This window comes from Salminus brasiliensis, chromosome 17 (assembly GCF_030463535.1).
Source record: "Salminus brasiliensis chromosome 17, fSalBra1.hap2, whole genome shotgun sequence".
NCBI lineage: Eukaryota > Metazoa > Chordata > Actinopteri > Characiformes > Bryconidae > Salminus > Salminus brasiliensis.
The window spans coordinates 35,359,023-35,377,254 of NC_132894.1; the positions used below are offsets into that span (position 1 = coordinate 35,359,023).

The 18,232-nt window shown below is 44.0% G+C and overlaps 1 protein-coding gene across 2 annotated transcripts in view; it reads right to left on the reverse strand.

The window, feature by feature from the left end:
- The window catches only part of efl1 (elongation factor like GTPase 1), a 109,283-nt gene that overhangs the window by 61,766 nt on the left and 29,285 nt on the right, over positions 1–18,232 (reverse strand). For both annotated transcript variants that reach the window (XM_072660858.1, XM_072660857.1), the window contains exons 13-15: positions 15,509–15,660; positions 13,525–13,697; positions 10,653–10,788 (exon numbers count right to left, since the gene is read on the reverse strand). In XM_072660858.1, coding sequence (XP_072516959.1) covers positions 10,653–10,788; positions 13,525–13,697; positions 15,509–15,660 — 461 coding nt within the window. The remainder of the gene's footprint in view (positions 1–10,652; positions 10,789–13,524; positions 13,698–15,508; positions 15,661–18,232) is intronic.

Here is an 18,232-nt window from a genome sequence, read left to right on the forward strand (position 1 = left end):
TTGATTTGGCAACCCAACTTTTTTTGAAGAGGTTGTTAAAGACAATCCTCATACAGTGAAGAAGAATGCCAAGATGTTTATATCACTCATGCGACTCAATTATTTTATGATGTCACAAAAAACAACTTGCATGTATTCGTCAAATTCGTCGACTGTTTAGCCCCGCCCACTCTCACTGAAGCTATAAAGAGTGTTTGTTTCCTGACGCTTTTTAAAAGAGAAAGCCAATCAGAACAGAGCTAACTGACACACAGTCGTGAATGCACAGTAAGAAAAACAGCCAATCGTTTTCTTTCATTAGTTGTGGATTTCCATGATTTGGCAACCCGGTAGTGTCTGAAGCATATGTTCGTCAATTCAGCTTAGAGCAGTTTAGCCCCACCCCTTCCCACTGAAGCTATAAGGAGTGTTTCAGACGCTGGACTGCTTTTAAAATGAGGCTGAATACAGGGGCAGCCAATCAAAACAAAGCACATTTACATAGATCAATCTTAAAGGCACAACAACAACAACAACCAAGCCGATCGTTTTATTTTGTTTGTTGTAGATTTCCTTGATTTGGCAACCCAACAGCAGCAAAGATGATGTTTACATCATCTGTAGTTTATGGAAACTAAGCCCAAGTCTCAAATTCAGTGTAGTTGTGATGTCACAAAACCAATCATTTGCATATATTCACAAATTCAAGTTAGCCCCGCCCATTCAGGCTGGAGTTATAAGAAGTATTTCAACCTGGATTGCTTTTCGAATTAGGCACAATATAGAGAAGTCAATTAGAACAGAGCGTATTTACATAGATTAGTCTTCAAGATACAGCCTTTATTTTATTTAGTGTAAACGTCCTTGATTTGGCAACCCCAGCAGCAGTTTTTCAAGTTTGTAAATGAGGCTCAATACCGAGGAGCCAATTAGAGCAGAGCTCATTTGCACAGCTCAGGCTTAAAGGTACAGTAACGGTATATCCGCAGAAGATGTAGGATATGGGCCCTTTAAAATATGACTGAAGGCCTGAAGTGAGGAGGAGTGTATAGTGTATGGAATCTTTGGAGAGTGTGTGTGTGTGTGTGTGTGTGTGTGTGTGTGTGTGAACCGTCTGCCCCGAGTTGTAGGACATGTGGAGAAATGGAGATTGAAATCACTGCACTCAGCAATCCGTCCGGCTTAATGGCATTAGCATCTGTGCTCCACACAGAGCTTCCAAATCTCCCTCCCTCTCTCTCTCCCTCACTCTCTCCCTCTCTCCCTCTCTCTCGCTCTCCCTCGCTCTCTCTCCCTCGCTCTCTCTCCCTCGCTCTCTCTCCCTCGCTCTCTCTCCCTCGCTCTCTCGCTCTCTCTCTCCCTCGCTCTCTCTCCCTCGCTCTCTCGCTCTCTCTCTCCCTCGCTCTCTCTCTCCCTCGCTCTCTCTCCCTCGCTCTCTCTCCCTCGCTCTCTCCCTCTATCCCCCTCGCTCTCTCTCTGCCTCCCTCTCCCTCGTTCTCTCTCCCTCGCTCTCTCTCTCCCTCGCTCTCTCGCTCGCTCTCGCTTTTCCTGTTCTTCTTGTAAAACACACCACTAAACGCCCAGGCCTACAACAGCCTCCATGGTTCCACTTAGGTCCAATAGTATGTGAAGGAACATCCCAGTCTCATTACAAACAGACCCAGCAGGACTGTTACACACCCTAAACGTAGGTATTGTGATATACACTGAGGAGGAGGAGCTACAGTCTCTTATTAGGGTGAATATTAATTAATAATGCTCTAAATGTAGGTATTGTGATATACACTGAGGAGGCGGAGCTACAGTCTCTCATTAGGGTGAATATTAATAACGCTCTAAATGTAGGTATTATGATATACACTGAGGAGGCGGAGCTACAGTCCCTCATTAGGGTGAATATTAGTAATGCTCTAAATGTAGGTATTGTGATATACACTGAGGAGGCGGAGCTACAGTCTCTCATTAGGGTGAATATTAATAACGCTCTAAATGTAGGTATTGTGATATACACTGAGGAGGCGGAGCTACAGTCTCTCATTAGGGTGAATATTAGTAATGCTCTAAATGTAGGTATTGTGATATACACTGAGGAGGCGGAGCTACAGTCTCTCATTAGGGTGAATATTAGTAATGCTCTAAATGTAGGTATTGTGATATACACTGAGGAGGCGGAGCTACAGTCTCTCATTAGGGTGAATATTAGTAATGCTCTAAATGTAGGTATTGTGATATACACTGAGGAGGCGGAGCTACAGTCTCTCATTAGGGTGAATATTAGTAATGCTCTAAATGTAGGTATTGTGATATACACTGAGGAGGCGGAGCTACAGTCTCTCATTAGGGTGAATATTAGTAATGCTCTAAATGTAGGTATTGTGATATACACTGAGGAGGCGGAGCTACTGTCTCTTATTAGGGTGAATAATAATTAATAATGCTCTAAATGTAGGTATTGTGATATACACTGCGGAGGCGGAGCAACAGTCTCTTATTAGGGTGAATATTAATTAATAATGCTCTAAATGTAGGTATTGTGATATACACTGCGGAGGCGGAGCAACAGTCTCTTATTAGGGTGAATATTAATTAATAATGCTCTAAATGTAGGTATTGTGATATACACTGAGGAGGCGGAGCTACAGTCTCTCATTAGGGTGAATATTAATAATGCTCTAAATGTAGGTATTGTGATATACACTGAGGAGGTGGAGCTACAGTCTCATTAGGGTGAATATTAATAACTCTAAATGTAGGTATTGTGATATACACTGAGTTGAAACAAAGCATACAGGCTTTTCTAAAATCCACCTCTCCAGCGCCATCTATTGGAGGATGTAGGAAAGACAGGAGGAAACAGAGAAAAACCTGAACATCTGGGATAAATCCAGCCAACCTGGCAACACATGCTACAGTGTAGCTTTACTGCTACCTTGAGGACAGTGTTCACCTGGAGATTGAATGTTGTGGATAAAGGTTGCCAGATTGGAAGTGTTTCACTCTTGGATACGAAAATAAAGCCTCGCTTCGCCAAAACTACAGACTTTTACGGCCTTGAACAGAACCTCGGGCGAGGGTTGCCAAAGCGAGGACATCTAATCCCTTGGTTAAGGGCGAGTTGCCAGATGTAGCTAAAAAAAAATAATCCACATTTTTCCTCTTAAAAACCTCCCCCATTTCCAAAACAGGGCTACTGATGCAAACAGCACAACCTGGCAGGCCTGCAGGAGTCAGAAATGTAGGTCAGAGAGGACAGAAAGACGGAGTGTGAAGAAAAGGACGGAGAGAGAGACGGAGAGATGGAAAATGGGAGGGGAGAACAGAGAGGCGGTGGACGAGCAGCGATGGAGAGAGAGGAGTGTGAGCAGACTGGAGGGTCTCATGACCGCCTGATTCCACAAGCCGCAGTTTATGAGAGAGCAGGGGAGGAAAAGTGTGTCAAGGTTGGTTTGGTAACCCAGCGATGAGGCAGTGACTCACACACACACACACACACACATATACACATACACACACACACGCGCACACACACACACACTCACTGTAATAACCTCACTGACAAACTGACCACCATGAAAGAACAAAGTTGACCAGTTAACAAGCCTCTTGTTGCTGATTCATCTAAACACACACACACACACACACACACACACAAACACATGTTTATAAATTGACAAAAGTATTGGGACACCTGCTTATTCACAGTTTCTTCGGAAATCAAGGGTATTAAAAAGAGTTTCTCCTGCTTCTGTTGGAGTGACTGTGTCTACTGTCCAGCGAAGAAGACTTTCTACTAGATTTTGGAAAAGCACTGCTGTGAGGATTTGATTGCATCCCAAATAAAGGTCCACCACCATCATTCCAGTGAACACAGCTGTTCCACTGCTCCACAGCTCCTAAATGCTGGGGGGCTTTATTTATACCCCTCTATAGCCCACAACTGGCATTACACATACACACGCTTCATGTCATGAGTGGTCTTAATGTTTTGGCTCATGAATGTGTGTGTCTACATGCAAGACCCCATGTTCCGAGACTGTATAAAACCAAATGTGCGTGTGTTGGAACTAACTGGGGGGTAAAGCAGGCCACTGTCACTCCATGCCATCTCTGCTCTCCAGACCTAAACACACACTCTCCCCACACACACACACATGCATAAACACACACACACATAAACAAAGAGGGTAATTCAAAACAAATGTTTTCATAAAACCCGCTGCCTTGAATCGGTATTATTCATCTCTGCCCGATCTGCAGTGCTAACCCCGCCGACTCCAAAGCAACCGTGCAGCTGGTTCACATTGTGGCTGAACGCGAGCTCCACACACACACACACACACACACACACACACACACACACACACATACACACACATACACACACATACACACACACGCTTATTGTGGCTGAACGCAAGGTCCACATACACATACTCACGGACTAAAAACAAGCCCTATACACACTTCAAACCCTCCACACACACACACACACACACACACACTTCAGTCTCAGAGGGCCCGCAGCATCAATGGGCCGATCCGCTCCCTCTCCGCAGGACCGTAATCAGCTTGTGTTTGTTCATCTGCCCCTGGTCAACGTATCGAAGCATTGGCTTGGAGAGAGCGGGGGAGTCTTCTTCTGTGGTGGGCAGCTTTGGTGGGCAACTTGCCACTTGCTTGTGTAGTTCATCTGGGTTCATTCCCTACCTTCTATTACAGACAGAAGTGCACTACGTGTCCAAATATTTGTGGACACCCCTTCTACTTTAAGTTGCACCCATTGCTGATTCAGATGTGTAAATGCACACACACAGTGTGTCTGTTTTGCTGCCAATAGAATAGGACTCTCTGGAGCAGATAAGCAAACATGACCTTATTGGCTCTAGGCGTGGGCTAGTAGAGGAGTATAAAGCCCCCCAGCATTGAGGAGCTGTGAAGGAGTGGAAGAGCTGTGTTCTCCGGAATGATGGACGGTGGTGGAGCTCCACCCAGTACTTTAGGAATTGCGCAGTCAGGATGAGGTGGGGTGGTCATTATAATCCAACATCCTGATCTCACTCAAACTGAAAAAGCTGGGGGGGATGAGAGAGAGATCCAAACCAACAAAAAGGACAAAAATAAGACGATCCCAGTTGAAGCTCTAGGTCTCACTGATGATCTTTTCTGGTCTGAATGCAATCAATTCCTAATAGCAATGTTCCAACAGCTACTGGGAAGCTTTCCCTAAAACTGTAGAGGGAGATACTACAGCAAAGGAGGACAAACTGCTTATTCAGGCCTGTGATTTCAGAAGAAACGCTGGACAAGCAGGTGTCCACATACTTTTAGAAAATGTATAATGTATTTCAGCCACATTTGAAACGAGTACAGAATCGTATTTAGCTGATTTTTGGGCTGAACCGTGTCTTTAAACGCCCCATTAGCAGCACAGGCTGGTTGATGAAAGGGCTGAGTGTGTCTGTGTGGTGATGAACGTGAGCTCGGAGGAGAGAGAGTGTGATGGAGATGCTTTTTGACTCTTTCATTTCCTGAACGAGCCGCTTTAACCAGCTGCGCCGAGAGCTGCACTCTACAACTGATGTGAGTCTCTCTCTCTCTCTCTCTCTCTCTCTCTCTCTCTCTCTCTCTCTCTCTCTCTCTCTCTCTCTCTCTCTCTCTCTCTCTCTCTCTCTCTCTCTCTCTCTCTCTCTCTCTCTCTCTCTCTCTCTCTCTCTCTCTCTCTCTCTCTCTCTCTCTCTCTCTCTCTCTCTCTCTCTCTCTCTATTTTCTTTCCTTCTCCTGCCAGAGCTCTGAGACAGGCTTGATGGCCCGAGTTTGAGTTTTCTAGTGTGTGTGTGTGTGTGTGTGTGTGTGTGTGTGTGTGTGTGTAATGTGGTGTGATGTAAGTGGGGGGTCCAGTTAGCTCAGTTTCACTCAAACACCCCTCTCGCGTTCCTCCGTACGGCATAGAGACAAATCTTCCTTCCACATCTCTCCATATAATCTAATTTATACCCTATCTGCCATAACATTAAAACCACCTTTCTAATATAGCCCCCCCCATCATGCTGCCAAAACAGATCTGCCCCTTGAGGCATGGACTCCACAAGACCTCTGAAGGTGGACACCGACCCGTTCAGTCCTGTAAGCTGTGAGGTTACACCAGGTTCGGACACGCCTGGTTGAATGTGTCCTCATCATCATGTCGTAGTAGGCAGTGTGTGTGTGTGAGGGTGGAAATACCTCTCGAACCCTGCAGCTACAGTTACAGTTTTCTGTATACTGACAAACATGCCACCGAATGTTCTCACCTCTTACAGTATGGCTAAATCCTAGTGGTGTTTCCTGACGAGTACCTGCGAGTACCTAATTAACGATACACTAAAATTACCATAAAATAATAATAAAAAAAAAACGGCGACAGGCGCCGAAGCTTCCGCACGGCCCTCAGTGGGAGATCGGCTTTCTGTTATGAAACCATGCGCTTAGCGCCTCGGGAGAGTCGACCGGCTTCACCTCTGTGACACGAGAACAGCGGCTAACACAATTCAGCTCCGTTCACGGCTGCTCCGAGCCCCTGCCCACTGTCCAAACTGAATTATGAAATAAAGCACTCTAACACTCACTCAAGGGCGTATCGCCTTATTGACGAGTGCACTAGACACACACACACACACACACACACACACACACACCTCTCCTGGCAGCATTAGACAACAATGTCGATGCATTAATGCGCCTCTCCTTCATAATTTATGAAAAAATCTCATAAAATAAACACAGGCCAAGCCTTCAGTCGATATCCACACACAAGCAGAGAACGATTCTCACCCGTTCTGAGAAAAGTGGAGCTGTGTGACGAATTCAAAATCAGCCAAAAAATGTACAGAACTTTAATAAAAATGATGCTAGAATGCAAGAATTGGTGAGCTGATGATGAAACTACCTCCACCATGTTTGGAGGCTGTACTTTAGCCTGGCTAGCTCTCACTGTGAGTTGTTGTTGATGAAACTACCGCCACCATGTTTGGAAGCTGTACTTTAGCCTGGCTAGCTCTCACTGTGAGTTGTTGTTGATGAAACTACCGCCACCATGTTTGGAAGCTGTACTTTAGCCTGGCTAGCTCTCACTGTGAGCTGTTAATGATGAAACTACCTCCACCATGTTTGGAGGCTGTACTTAAGCCTGGCTAGCTCTCACTGTGAGCTGTTGTTGATGAAACTACCGCCACCATGTTTGAAGGCTGTACTTAAGCCTGGCTAGCTCTCACTGTGAGATAAAGTTGATCCAGAGAATGAATTCAGGGAGTTTGCACCTTCTCCCTGGGAAAGTGAATGTAGCGAGGCTTGAGGTACACTACTGAACTTTAGGGACGGTGTGGAGGGTACCTCTGAGGGTACATTTACATAGCCTGCACCTTGAAGAACAAACCTGTACCTGTGTAGCACCTTCCCTTCGCGCATAGTTAAAGGGTTACTGCAGGATCTCTTAGATTCACTGATGAAGAAGGTCAACAGAACGCTGCAGCAGCGCTAACGGAGTTCATTCTGCAAGTGTGAGCTGACTAACAAAGGGAAAGGCTGAGTGTTTGGTGTGGTTTAATGAGGGATAAGAGGACTCAGATAAAAAGCGGAACTTCAATCCCGACTGTACGAACCCCAGACACACATGGGGGAGTGCAGGAATGCTGGAGGCCATAAATTACATTTAATTGCTCTGGTCGGCCGTAGCTGGACGCCTACTGTAGGGGGGGTGAAAAAACCTGGACATGAATCACAGATATGATGGTGTGTTAGATCTCCAGCCAAACACACTCCTCCCCTTCTGAAGCTTTTAATCGGGTATAGGCTACAGCTGATTATGCATGTCATCAGGCTTCAGCACATTCTGCAAGACACACACACACACTTTTGTTTTGTGCTTGGGTACAGAAAAACAGATACAAAGGCTAAATGAGAAGAACCGAACCAATGTTGAGGTCTCTCATTCCTAAACCAAACGGGTGGACCGATCACTGTTTTTCCATAGTAGCTTCTCGCCGATTGTGATTTATTACAGAAGACCATCTCACAAACATCATGACCTCAACGAGAGAAACTTCAGAGATAGTTCTGTTGCTTTTCCAGGATCTAAAAAATAATAAAAGTCATCAACTCTGAGCAAGAACGCAGTTTAAATGAACCTCTAGGACTCCCTGTGTATCTGGATGCTTTTATTTTCCATCTTTCTGCTGCTTTTGACCGTAGATGGGACCTTTCACTGTTGTCTGCTGCTGAATTTTACCAATAGAGATCTTATTGGTCACTAACTTTCACATCCTGCAGAGCCCATGGTTAGTTTCTCATGTTAATCCTAATATTTAATTATATTAGCACTTAATGTTAGTCACTTCTATTAAATACGAAAGTATTTAAGTCATGAAGAGACACCACTTTGTCGTCACAGTCGCAGTAAACTACGATACCAAAGGTTACCATGTCACACATTTAGGGTGCCAAAGTGAGATGCAGCTAAACAAAGAAGGTGATGATCAGAACTTATTGGGGGGGGGGCTCAAAAGAAACAAAGTGGTGATTAGAACCAATACCAGTGAGGGGAAAATGGGTTTTGGAACCAATCAAGGGCAATTGAACATAAAAGAAAATGTGATTAGGACCAAAGTCAGTCGAAGGAGGTCTCAAAACAAGGTAAGTGGGGAATAGAACCAATACCCATCAGGTATTTAGCTCAAAACAAAGAAAGTGGTCATTAGAACAAATCCCAGTCAGGAGGAGGTATTATAACAAAGAAAACCAATAACTAGAACCAATTATTAGAACCAATAACTGTAATATATAGGTCTCAAAACTAAGAAATGGGGGATTAGATATCATATCATATCATATCATATTATATACCAATATATGACATAAAGAGGCCTCAACAATTAGATAATCATGATTAGAATCAATCCCAGTCAAAAGAAACAGAACAAATGGGTTTTTGAACCAAATCAATAATAAGGGCAAGTGAACAGAAAAGAATTGTGATTAGAACCAAAGTCAGTCTAAGGGGGTCTTAAAACAAGAAAGGTTTGGAACAGAACCAATACCCATCTGGTATAGAGCTCAAAACAAGTACACACTTTTCAAAATATGTGAAAGTAAAATGGTAATTAGAACAAATCCCAAAGAAAGGGGATTAGAACCAATAACTAAGATATTGGTCTCAAAACTAAGAAAGGGGTGATTAGAACCAACCCCTATCAGGAAGAAGTCTCAAAACAAAGAAAGTGATCAGAACCAATGCCACTCAGGAGGAGGTCTCAGAACAAAAAGGGGGATTAGAACCAATACAATCATTAGTTTAGCTCAGCTAAATGTTCTGAACATGCTGGACTGACTGCGTAAGTTGCAAATCTTCTTCTAGGTCAAGTTAGAGGTCACAGATACAGTGCTTTCACTTTTCCTTAAATGCCTGATTTGATTAGCAATGTTTCAAATGTACAGACAGGCTCAGATGAAAAAGACACTCTTTGAAATGTCCTTAGATAATCTCTGTCGCTATGGCAACAGACGTGCTCACACTGTAAATTAGATCTTTTCGATGGAGGATTCTGTCAGCTACTCTCCTCCCCCTGATGTCATCGTCTCTGAAGGCCATGTTTGACATCCTAAACTAAAGGCCATCATAAATAGCAGCCTGGCTGGACCAGCTTTCAGGGTTTTTTTTTATTGGGGTGGGGTGTGTGGTGTCTTTACACCCAGGGAGAATACTGCCAAAGCCAAAAGGGAGATGTTACTGTTCCGTAAAATCTCCTCATGGGCGTCCATTTATTATTCTGAAACCTGACGCAAGACAAGATCCTGCACTACTGTGTTCATAAGAGCAAGGTTGTGATCAGAACTAATAACAGCCAGGAGAAGGCCTCGGAACAAACAAGATAGTGATTAGAACCAACTGCAGTGAAGGTGACGACTCAGAGCAAATAAGGTGGTGATTAGAACCAATACCAGTCAATACCAATACCAGTTTCTTAAAATAATAAACGAAAAAGTGATTAGAACCCATATCAGTCAGCAGAAGGTCATAAAAACAAACTATGTTATGATCAGAGGCAATACCAGTCATGTAGAGGTCTCCAAACGCACAGGGTGGTTATTAGAACCCATTTCAGTCAGGAGAAGGTCTAGTTAAACAGGGTGGTGATTAGAACCAATATCAGTCAGCAGAAGGTCAATACCAGTCACGTAGATGCCGCAAACGTAGACGAAAAGGTCTCAGAATAAACAAAGTGGTAATTAGAACCAATACCAGTCAGGACAGGTCTCAAAACAAGCAAGGCGGTTATTAGAACCAATTCCAGTTGGGGGAGTTCATAAAAAACAAGATTGTAAGTAGAACCAATATCAGCCAGCAAAAGGTCTCAAATTAACAAGGTAATGATTAGAACCAATGCCAGTCTGTTAGAGCTCTGGTTAAACAGTGTGGTGATTAGAACCAATACCAGTCAGGAGAGCATATAAAAAAACAAGATTTTGATTAGAACCAATATCAGATGATGATGAGAATCAATCAGAGCTAGCGGAAGGTCTCAAAACAAACAGGTTGGCGTTTAGAACCCTTATCAGTCAGGAGAAGTTCAGGAATGGAATGCCAGGTCACTTATGCTTATGGTGCTGATTCCTCATGATTTGGGACTAGGATCACGTACCTAGAACATTTCCTGCAGGAACCTCCTCCAACTCCTCCAGTTCTCGGCCCATCAGCAGGTAGAGATGCTCCACTGTACAGCAGGCCAGGTGAGCTATGGAGGGCAAAGCGTCGTCTGCTGAACATCCTTCAGGTAGCTGACAGAAGGACAGGGGATAGGGCGGGGATTAGAGCCAATAACAGTCAGGTGAAGACGAAAACAGTGGAGTAGTCATTTGTAACCAGCCCAGGCTACAATATTAGTGTTTATTTGTACAATTTCTTAATGAAGAGCAAAACCTCCATATAAATGTATATTATATAAATAATAATTCTTGATGAACAACACATGGCTGTGGAATCTTCTTCTGATGTTCAGAAAAGGCCGCCTACTCTCAAAGCGACTCATTTGTGCCCGTTAGCACCTGCCAGTACGTTTGCTCGTTAAAAATAACATCACATTTGCGAAGGTGGTGTTCTTATATAACATTTAAAGACATGTCAACATCAGATCTACAGCGCAATACAGTCTAAATCCAAGCAAAGGTCCAGTCACATTGGCCATGAAGTCATCTATTCACTGAGATGTTTCTGAGAAGATTAGTTAGAAGATGATCCACTTGCCCCCCAAAAAATCCCAAAAAAACAACAATCAACTCTTTGCCCATCAGAAACACTGAGAGTCAGTCTCCGGAAGCTGTGATTAAGGTAAAGGTGGATGCTCTAAACACTCGAACATCTGATAGTCCGGTGCCATATTTCAATCCAATCCAGTGGCATATTTGAATGGATCGGGTATCGGCTATTTTAATCCTGGTCCAATTCCAAGTCTTTATTTTAACCACAGTGTTCAGAGCGCCATCTGGTGTCCTCAAAGGGCCATTAACTGACATTATCCCCAGCTGGCTGCAGCAGCAGCAGTGCGGACGTTCTCAGAAGGTAAATAAAGGAGTTGAGGTTCTGCAGTGTGGAGCTATTTTACAGTGGAACCTGAAAACAGACCATAATATCTGACCCTTATAAAACTCTCACTGAAAAGCTCTGTTTTACCAGCGGGAGAACCGGAGAACTGCTGAAGAACCCCTTCCGAACCGAGTGGAGGCTAATGCTAATGCTAACACACACACACACACACACACACACTCATGCACATTCACCCACTATAAACCAGTTAATACACACCAGTAGACCAACAACCACAGATACCAGTCCAGAGTGTGTACCACTACACACACACTATGGTAGTGGAAGTGATTAGACTGCAGTGTTGTAAAGACGCGGGGAGCTGATTGGTCAGACTGGATTTTAAGATATTATTGAATAAACTAAATAAACAGTCCAGAATGTCTGATTATAGAATCTGATACTGAAAATAAAGAGACTTTACTGATCACATTAATTAGCAGTTCATTGATTATTATTTATACACACACACAAAAGATCAGATCGGATCAGATCAGATCAGATCAGATGATAATCAGCATTAAGACACCCGGATCGGATCAGGGGGCAGAATAACCTGATCAGAAAATCCCTAGCCATCAGATTTAGATGTTGAGGGCTTATCAATTGGTTAATCAATCCTTCTCTGCTGAAAAATGAAGAACCCAATACAGGCAAACAGCTGGTCTCAGATCAGTACCCTGCAGTGTCTTCAGTCTGTTCCCAAGTGACCTTTTCACTTTAATCTACCACACACACACACACACACACACACACACACACACACATACATATATATAAATTGCACCTCGACTTCGCCTCAGTCTCGGTCCCGCCCCTGAGCTTTCACGCTGGATTACTTCAGAATACCAAAGCAGGAGCTTTCAGGGAGGTGTTTTACCAGTGTTGTACTAATGAGCATAACGGAGCAGCTTGTGTGGGGGTCAGGATGCAGGAGGAGCACCTAGTAAGACGACGTGATCAGCAGATGACAACTCCCTATCTAAACTGCCTGGGTGTGGGGTGAATGGAGCTACCTGCGGAAAATTAACGTACTAACTTTCAGACTGTAGAAGGCCATACAACAGGTTCAGGGCTAAAAGACACTAGCATCATAGCTACCGAGTGCTGATTGGCTGGTCAGCTGAACAGCTCGCTAACTTTAAAGGGCTTTCTGTACATGTCATGAGGCAATCCAACTCCAACGTCATGAAAAATGAGTTTGACAGTCCTATAACTGGAGTATCATTATATATAATACACTTCTTGGACAAAAGTATTGGGACACCTTTTCATTCATTGTTTCGTCTAAAATCAAGGGTGCTTTTGTTGGAGTAACTGTCTCTACTGTCCAGGGAGGAAGGCTTTCTAATAGATTTTGTTGTTAAGCATCTGTTTGCTGTGAGGATCTGATTGCATTCCATCACAATAAGGTTAGTGAGGTCAGGATGTTGGTGGTGATGATCATCCCCAACTCATCCCATCCAAACGTACTGGATGGAGCTCCACCACCATCACTCCAGAGAACACAGGGTGCAACTTAGAGTAGCTGAATGCATTCGTTAGGAGGGGTGTCCACAAACTTTTATACACGTAGTGTATAACAAATATCCCTTGTTCGTGTTGGGTTCTCATACTTAGGAGCGCCCTCTAGTGTTGCCTCACTGCAACCTCTTGGAGTCGTCTTTGTCGTTCATCTTGATTCATCATCAAAACGCCCACAGGAACTCACCTGGAGCCCTGATTGGTCAGGAAGCTGAAAAAAGCACTGACTGGTCAGAGGGCTAATCTGGATATGGCGTAAGGCCGACATAATGGGACTGATTAATGATTATAGGCAGGACTGGACAGTAAAGCTGACGACATCACAGAGCTAATGTCATCAGGCTAAGTGATCTCCATTAGCTCCGTTAACATACTCGTATGACAAATGATGGGGCAGGTGGTCTCACCGTCCTAAGGGCGAGCGCAGGATCGTATTTGGGCCCGAGCACGAATACCCTTTGGCCTCTGCGGACCACGCCACTGTAGACGCGTGCAAACGCTACGAAGTGCTCTTTCTCCTCCTCTTCCTCTGCGGGCTTCACTGTCAGAGCTTCTCTTTGTGCACACAGTGCTTCGGTATCTGTAGGGGTACACAGTCGGACACACACACACACACACACAGTGAGAGAACAGCGCACTACGATGTGTAAATGATTGCATTAGAGCTGTTAAACTATTAAAATGATCCAGTAATGCTCAGTAAATTGCATTATTTTGAGCAGATGATCATGGATAACATCATTTCTCTCATCTGAGACATTCAGAGCACGAGCAGCTGGGCTTTAGCATGCACTGCTACAGATAGGTCAAAAGGTCAAACTAGGAAAATGTGTTAATTACAGCTATTATTCATTCATCAACGCATTTGTTCTGATGGGCCTAGAGTCAATACCCCGTATAATCCATCACTGACACTTTTTTAAATCCACTGAATGTGAGTATGGGATCTATTTACATCAGTAGAAAATACTTAAAAAAAAGCGTTTATATTTGAGGACAGCCTGAGAATTCTCAGAGAGGCTCAGCGGTCTAATGCACTGCCACTATGGCCCGAGGGTTGCTGGTTCGAATCACGAGACGTGCCGCTTTGCCATCAGAGCGATTGGCCCTGTTCTCTGGGACAGGTGGTCTCTGTGGACAGGTGGAGCTGGGGATGCTGCACTTTTCTCCGAGCATTGTCAGAAAGAGGCGGAGACTGGTTTTGCATGTATCAGAGGAGAGGGGTGTTAAGGTGTGATGGGTGATGAGCGGTGGCTCAGTGGTTAGAGCTCCGGGCTATTGATGACAGGGTTGTGGTTTCGATTCCGGGGCTCGGCAAGCTGCCACTGTTGGGCCCTTGAGCAAGGCCCTTTACCCTCTCTGCTCCCCGGGTGCTGGAGTTGGCTGCCCACCCCTCTGGGGGTGTGTGTGCTCACTGTTCTTAGTTCACTTGAGTGTGTGTGTGTGTGTGTGTGTGTGTGTTCAGTACAGTAACAAATACGTGCACCTTCACCTTTTAGTCCTTAACCTCCTAGTGTTGGGAGCATTGCTAGTGACCAAATTTAGAGAAAATTAACTAACAAATTAATAATAATAAAAAAAAAAGAAAAAATATTCAGAAAATTGTTCCTGGTGCAAGAAATAAGCAATAATTAATTGAATTAAATAAATAATGCAATATTTATCACAATATTTTGACAGTGAGCCATATTTAATAAAAAAAGTGCTATCCAAATAATATAATATACTTAATACAGTGATTTTTATTCATTCCATCCAATTAAACGGGACTAATTACCCTTTTTCTAATGAACAAAAGAGTTTTATTTGAGCATTCATGATATTTCTGTTATGCGCCCCCCCACCCCAAAATAAAATCGTCATATTGCCCTCCTCTAGCACAACTTTAGAAGATAACTCTTTTTTTTTTATTTGAGTCCCTAAAAGGCTGCATTTAAGACAAACTCAGACAGTGTAATTCACTTTTACTCCACTGCGATAAATATAAATCAAGCTTTGAGCGCCCCCTCATGGACAGACTGCTGTAAACATGCATTTGTGGACAAGCTGAGAGCTGCAGAAGCTTGATCTGAAGGTGGAGCAGCATGTGGGCTGAGGTGGTAGAGTAATACTACAGGATTTTACACTAATATAACTCTATGGGTTCTGCAGCGTTACACAGCAGTTCTGGAGAGAGGTTCTCCTCCTGCAGCTCCACCACCAAACCTCCATAGTGCAGTAGCAGCAGCAGCAGCGCTCCGGCCCGGAGTGGGAATGACGGAGACGCCCTGTTAGTTCTCCTGTTCCAGGCAGTGGAGTGGAGTGCAGTCTTGACTCTGAAGCTGCAGAAGGAGGGTGAACTGCTACATGACGCTGATTTAAGTTAATGTGAGTTCATTATGAACTGCTTGCCTGTGTTGGTGTTGTTAGCGGAGGTCGCTGTCTGAGTGCCCCCAGCGTTGGCTGACTCCGGGTTCTCTGCGCTCTGACTGGTCGCTTGCCTCTCCGCATGTCTCTGTCTGGCCAACTCCCGGCGCTGGGCGATCTCCTCCTGAGTCAAAGGCCTGCGAGGGGAAAAAACCACATCACCCATGATGCAATAGCTTCAGCCATGGACGGAGACCCACAGACATCTCGTGCTGCTTTCAAGTGGCCTCGGCTTCATCAGAGAAGCGACTTTCCCACCAGGAGGCGCCACATGAATGACCCGCACCCGCAGAGCTGTGACGTCAGTGCTATTTTCATCGCGGCGGAGAAGGGAGCCGACAGTTCAGCCGGTACAGTGATCATTATACAGTTTATACAGAGCAATGTGTGGTGATGGGAAAGCATGGTTTACATTATCTCTGCATTATTAGTCTTTTCATAAACACCTGTAAAACAGGCCACAACTGAAACTCAGCAATTCTACAAAACTGGTGTCATTTCCAGGCTCTCAAATTCACAATAAGACATGACAGGATGGGATGTGACGGGGTCGTAAATTTACACCTATAACTGGCCACAGTACTTCGTGTGGTCAGGTTCCTGACCAATCAATTCTTAACACAATTCACAATAAAAATAAATAAATAAATAAATAAATAAAACGAAATAAAATAATAAAATAAAATAAAATAAAAATAAATAAAAATGTAAAAACCTCCTTCGTGTAACGGGGTGGTTAAGTTGATGAAAGAGCAACAAATAAACGATGTAACAGTACCTTTTTTTTTTTTTTTTGTTCCTGGCTTTGCCGAAAAAGTTCAAATGATGTCACTTCCTCTCTAAAGCAACTGCAAATAACATGCATACACAACAAGTCAGTGTGACGGGGTGGTAAGTCAAACTGAGGGACGCACAATAAATAAATAAATAAATAAATAAATATTTTTTGACCAAAAATCACAGGCTTTTATATTGAATACCCTGACAATAAGCTCTCACTGCTTTCTGCTTACATTGCTATCTAATGTATTATTATTTTATTTCATTTATTTAACGCCGAAACAAATAACAGGGTGATAAAATATTAACTGAGGCAGTCTGCTAACAAATCTCGCTATTTCGAAGGGAAGGACGCAGATTAACAAATGCCTAAATGCCAACAATGTCAAATTCTCCACAAGGTGGCGCCAGCACCGAGTCATGGGTTTAAGAGTTCACTTGCATTTTAATTAAAAACTGCCCTGACAGCTCTGTTTATTAATGCTAGGCTAATACACATTATACGTCCAAATGTCCATATGTTTGTGGACACCCTTTCTAATGAATGCATGCAGCTACTTTAAGCTGCACCCATTGCTGACACAGATGTGCAAATGCACACACACAGCTTGTCTAGTCCCTATGGAGAAGAAGTACAGCCAATAGAATAGGACTCTCTCTACACATGACTCCCCAACTCCACAACTCAATTCCAGAGAACACAGTTCTTCCACTGCTCCACAGCTCAATTCTCAGTGTCACAGCAGAAAGGGATAGCAAGACACTCAGTTACATTTTTGTATCTGAGTGTCTTGCTATCCCTTTCTGCTGTGACACTGAGAATTTCCCCACTGCGGGACTAATAAAGACCCCCAGCATTGAGCTGTGGAGCTGTGGAAGAACCGTGTTCTCTGGAATTGAGTTGTGGAGTTGGGGATGATGAGGTGGTGGGGTGGTGATCATCATCATCATCCAACATCCTAACCTGACTAACTCTCTTGCAGACGAATGCAATCAAATCCTCACAGCAATCCCTCTCCAAAATCTAGTAGAAAGCCTTCTTCCTGGACAGTAGAGACAGTTACTCCAACAAAAGCAGCACCAACTCTTTTTTTTATACCCTTGATTTCAGATTTAAGAAGCAATAAATAAGCAGGTGTCCCAATACTTTTATTTTTTATTTCTAAAACGCAAACTGATACCAATATTCTAATATATATGCCTTAGGAAGGTACAGAGCTAACACAGAGGCAGGGATGATGTGGAAAACGCTTGGTGACCAAGTCCAAACCCTCTACGTGGGAAAGTACAAGCAGAATATTCTTGGAAATGGAGCATAGATAATTGAATTGAACGGCACAGGAGTGAATCTCCGTGGCGGCGTAATGGTGTAAAATAATACAGTAATGAGGCTGAATGGCAAAACCAGCTGCATCAGCAGTTTCACGGCAAACCGTTTTCACAGACTCCCAGTTTCAAAAAGCAGAGCAGCGCTGAATTAATTGGAGTGGTTTTGTGCTTCAGGCGCTTCTTTAAGGAAACATATCAGGCAGGAATGTGTCGGAGCTGCTCTCTGAGGGACGAGGACTTACACACTGCAGCCTGGGAGATTAAACACACGGCTGAAAAGCTCGGCCTGAACAGTACAGACCAAACACCAGCATCACAGAGCTGCGATCGGCCTCAACGGCACAACCCCTCCATACACTCTTAAGGTTCTTTAGCCAAGGGAAGGGTTCTATACAGGAACATGGCAGCTCACAGAAACATGTACTTGCTTGCCTGGTTGAAGGGTTCCTCACACTGGTGGAAAGGACTGTACATGACTGACCACTGACCCCGGATGCGAGTCGATCAGCCAAGCCCAGAGATGCTAGGCTAATGTTGCTAACAAGCACTGAACCCTTCGTATTGCAGCTGAAATGGATCACGATAAAACCTTGGACCTGA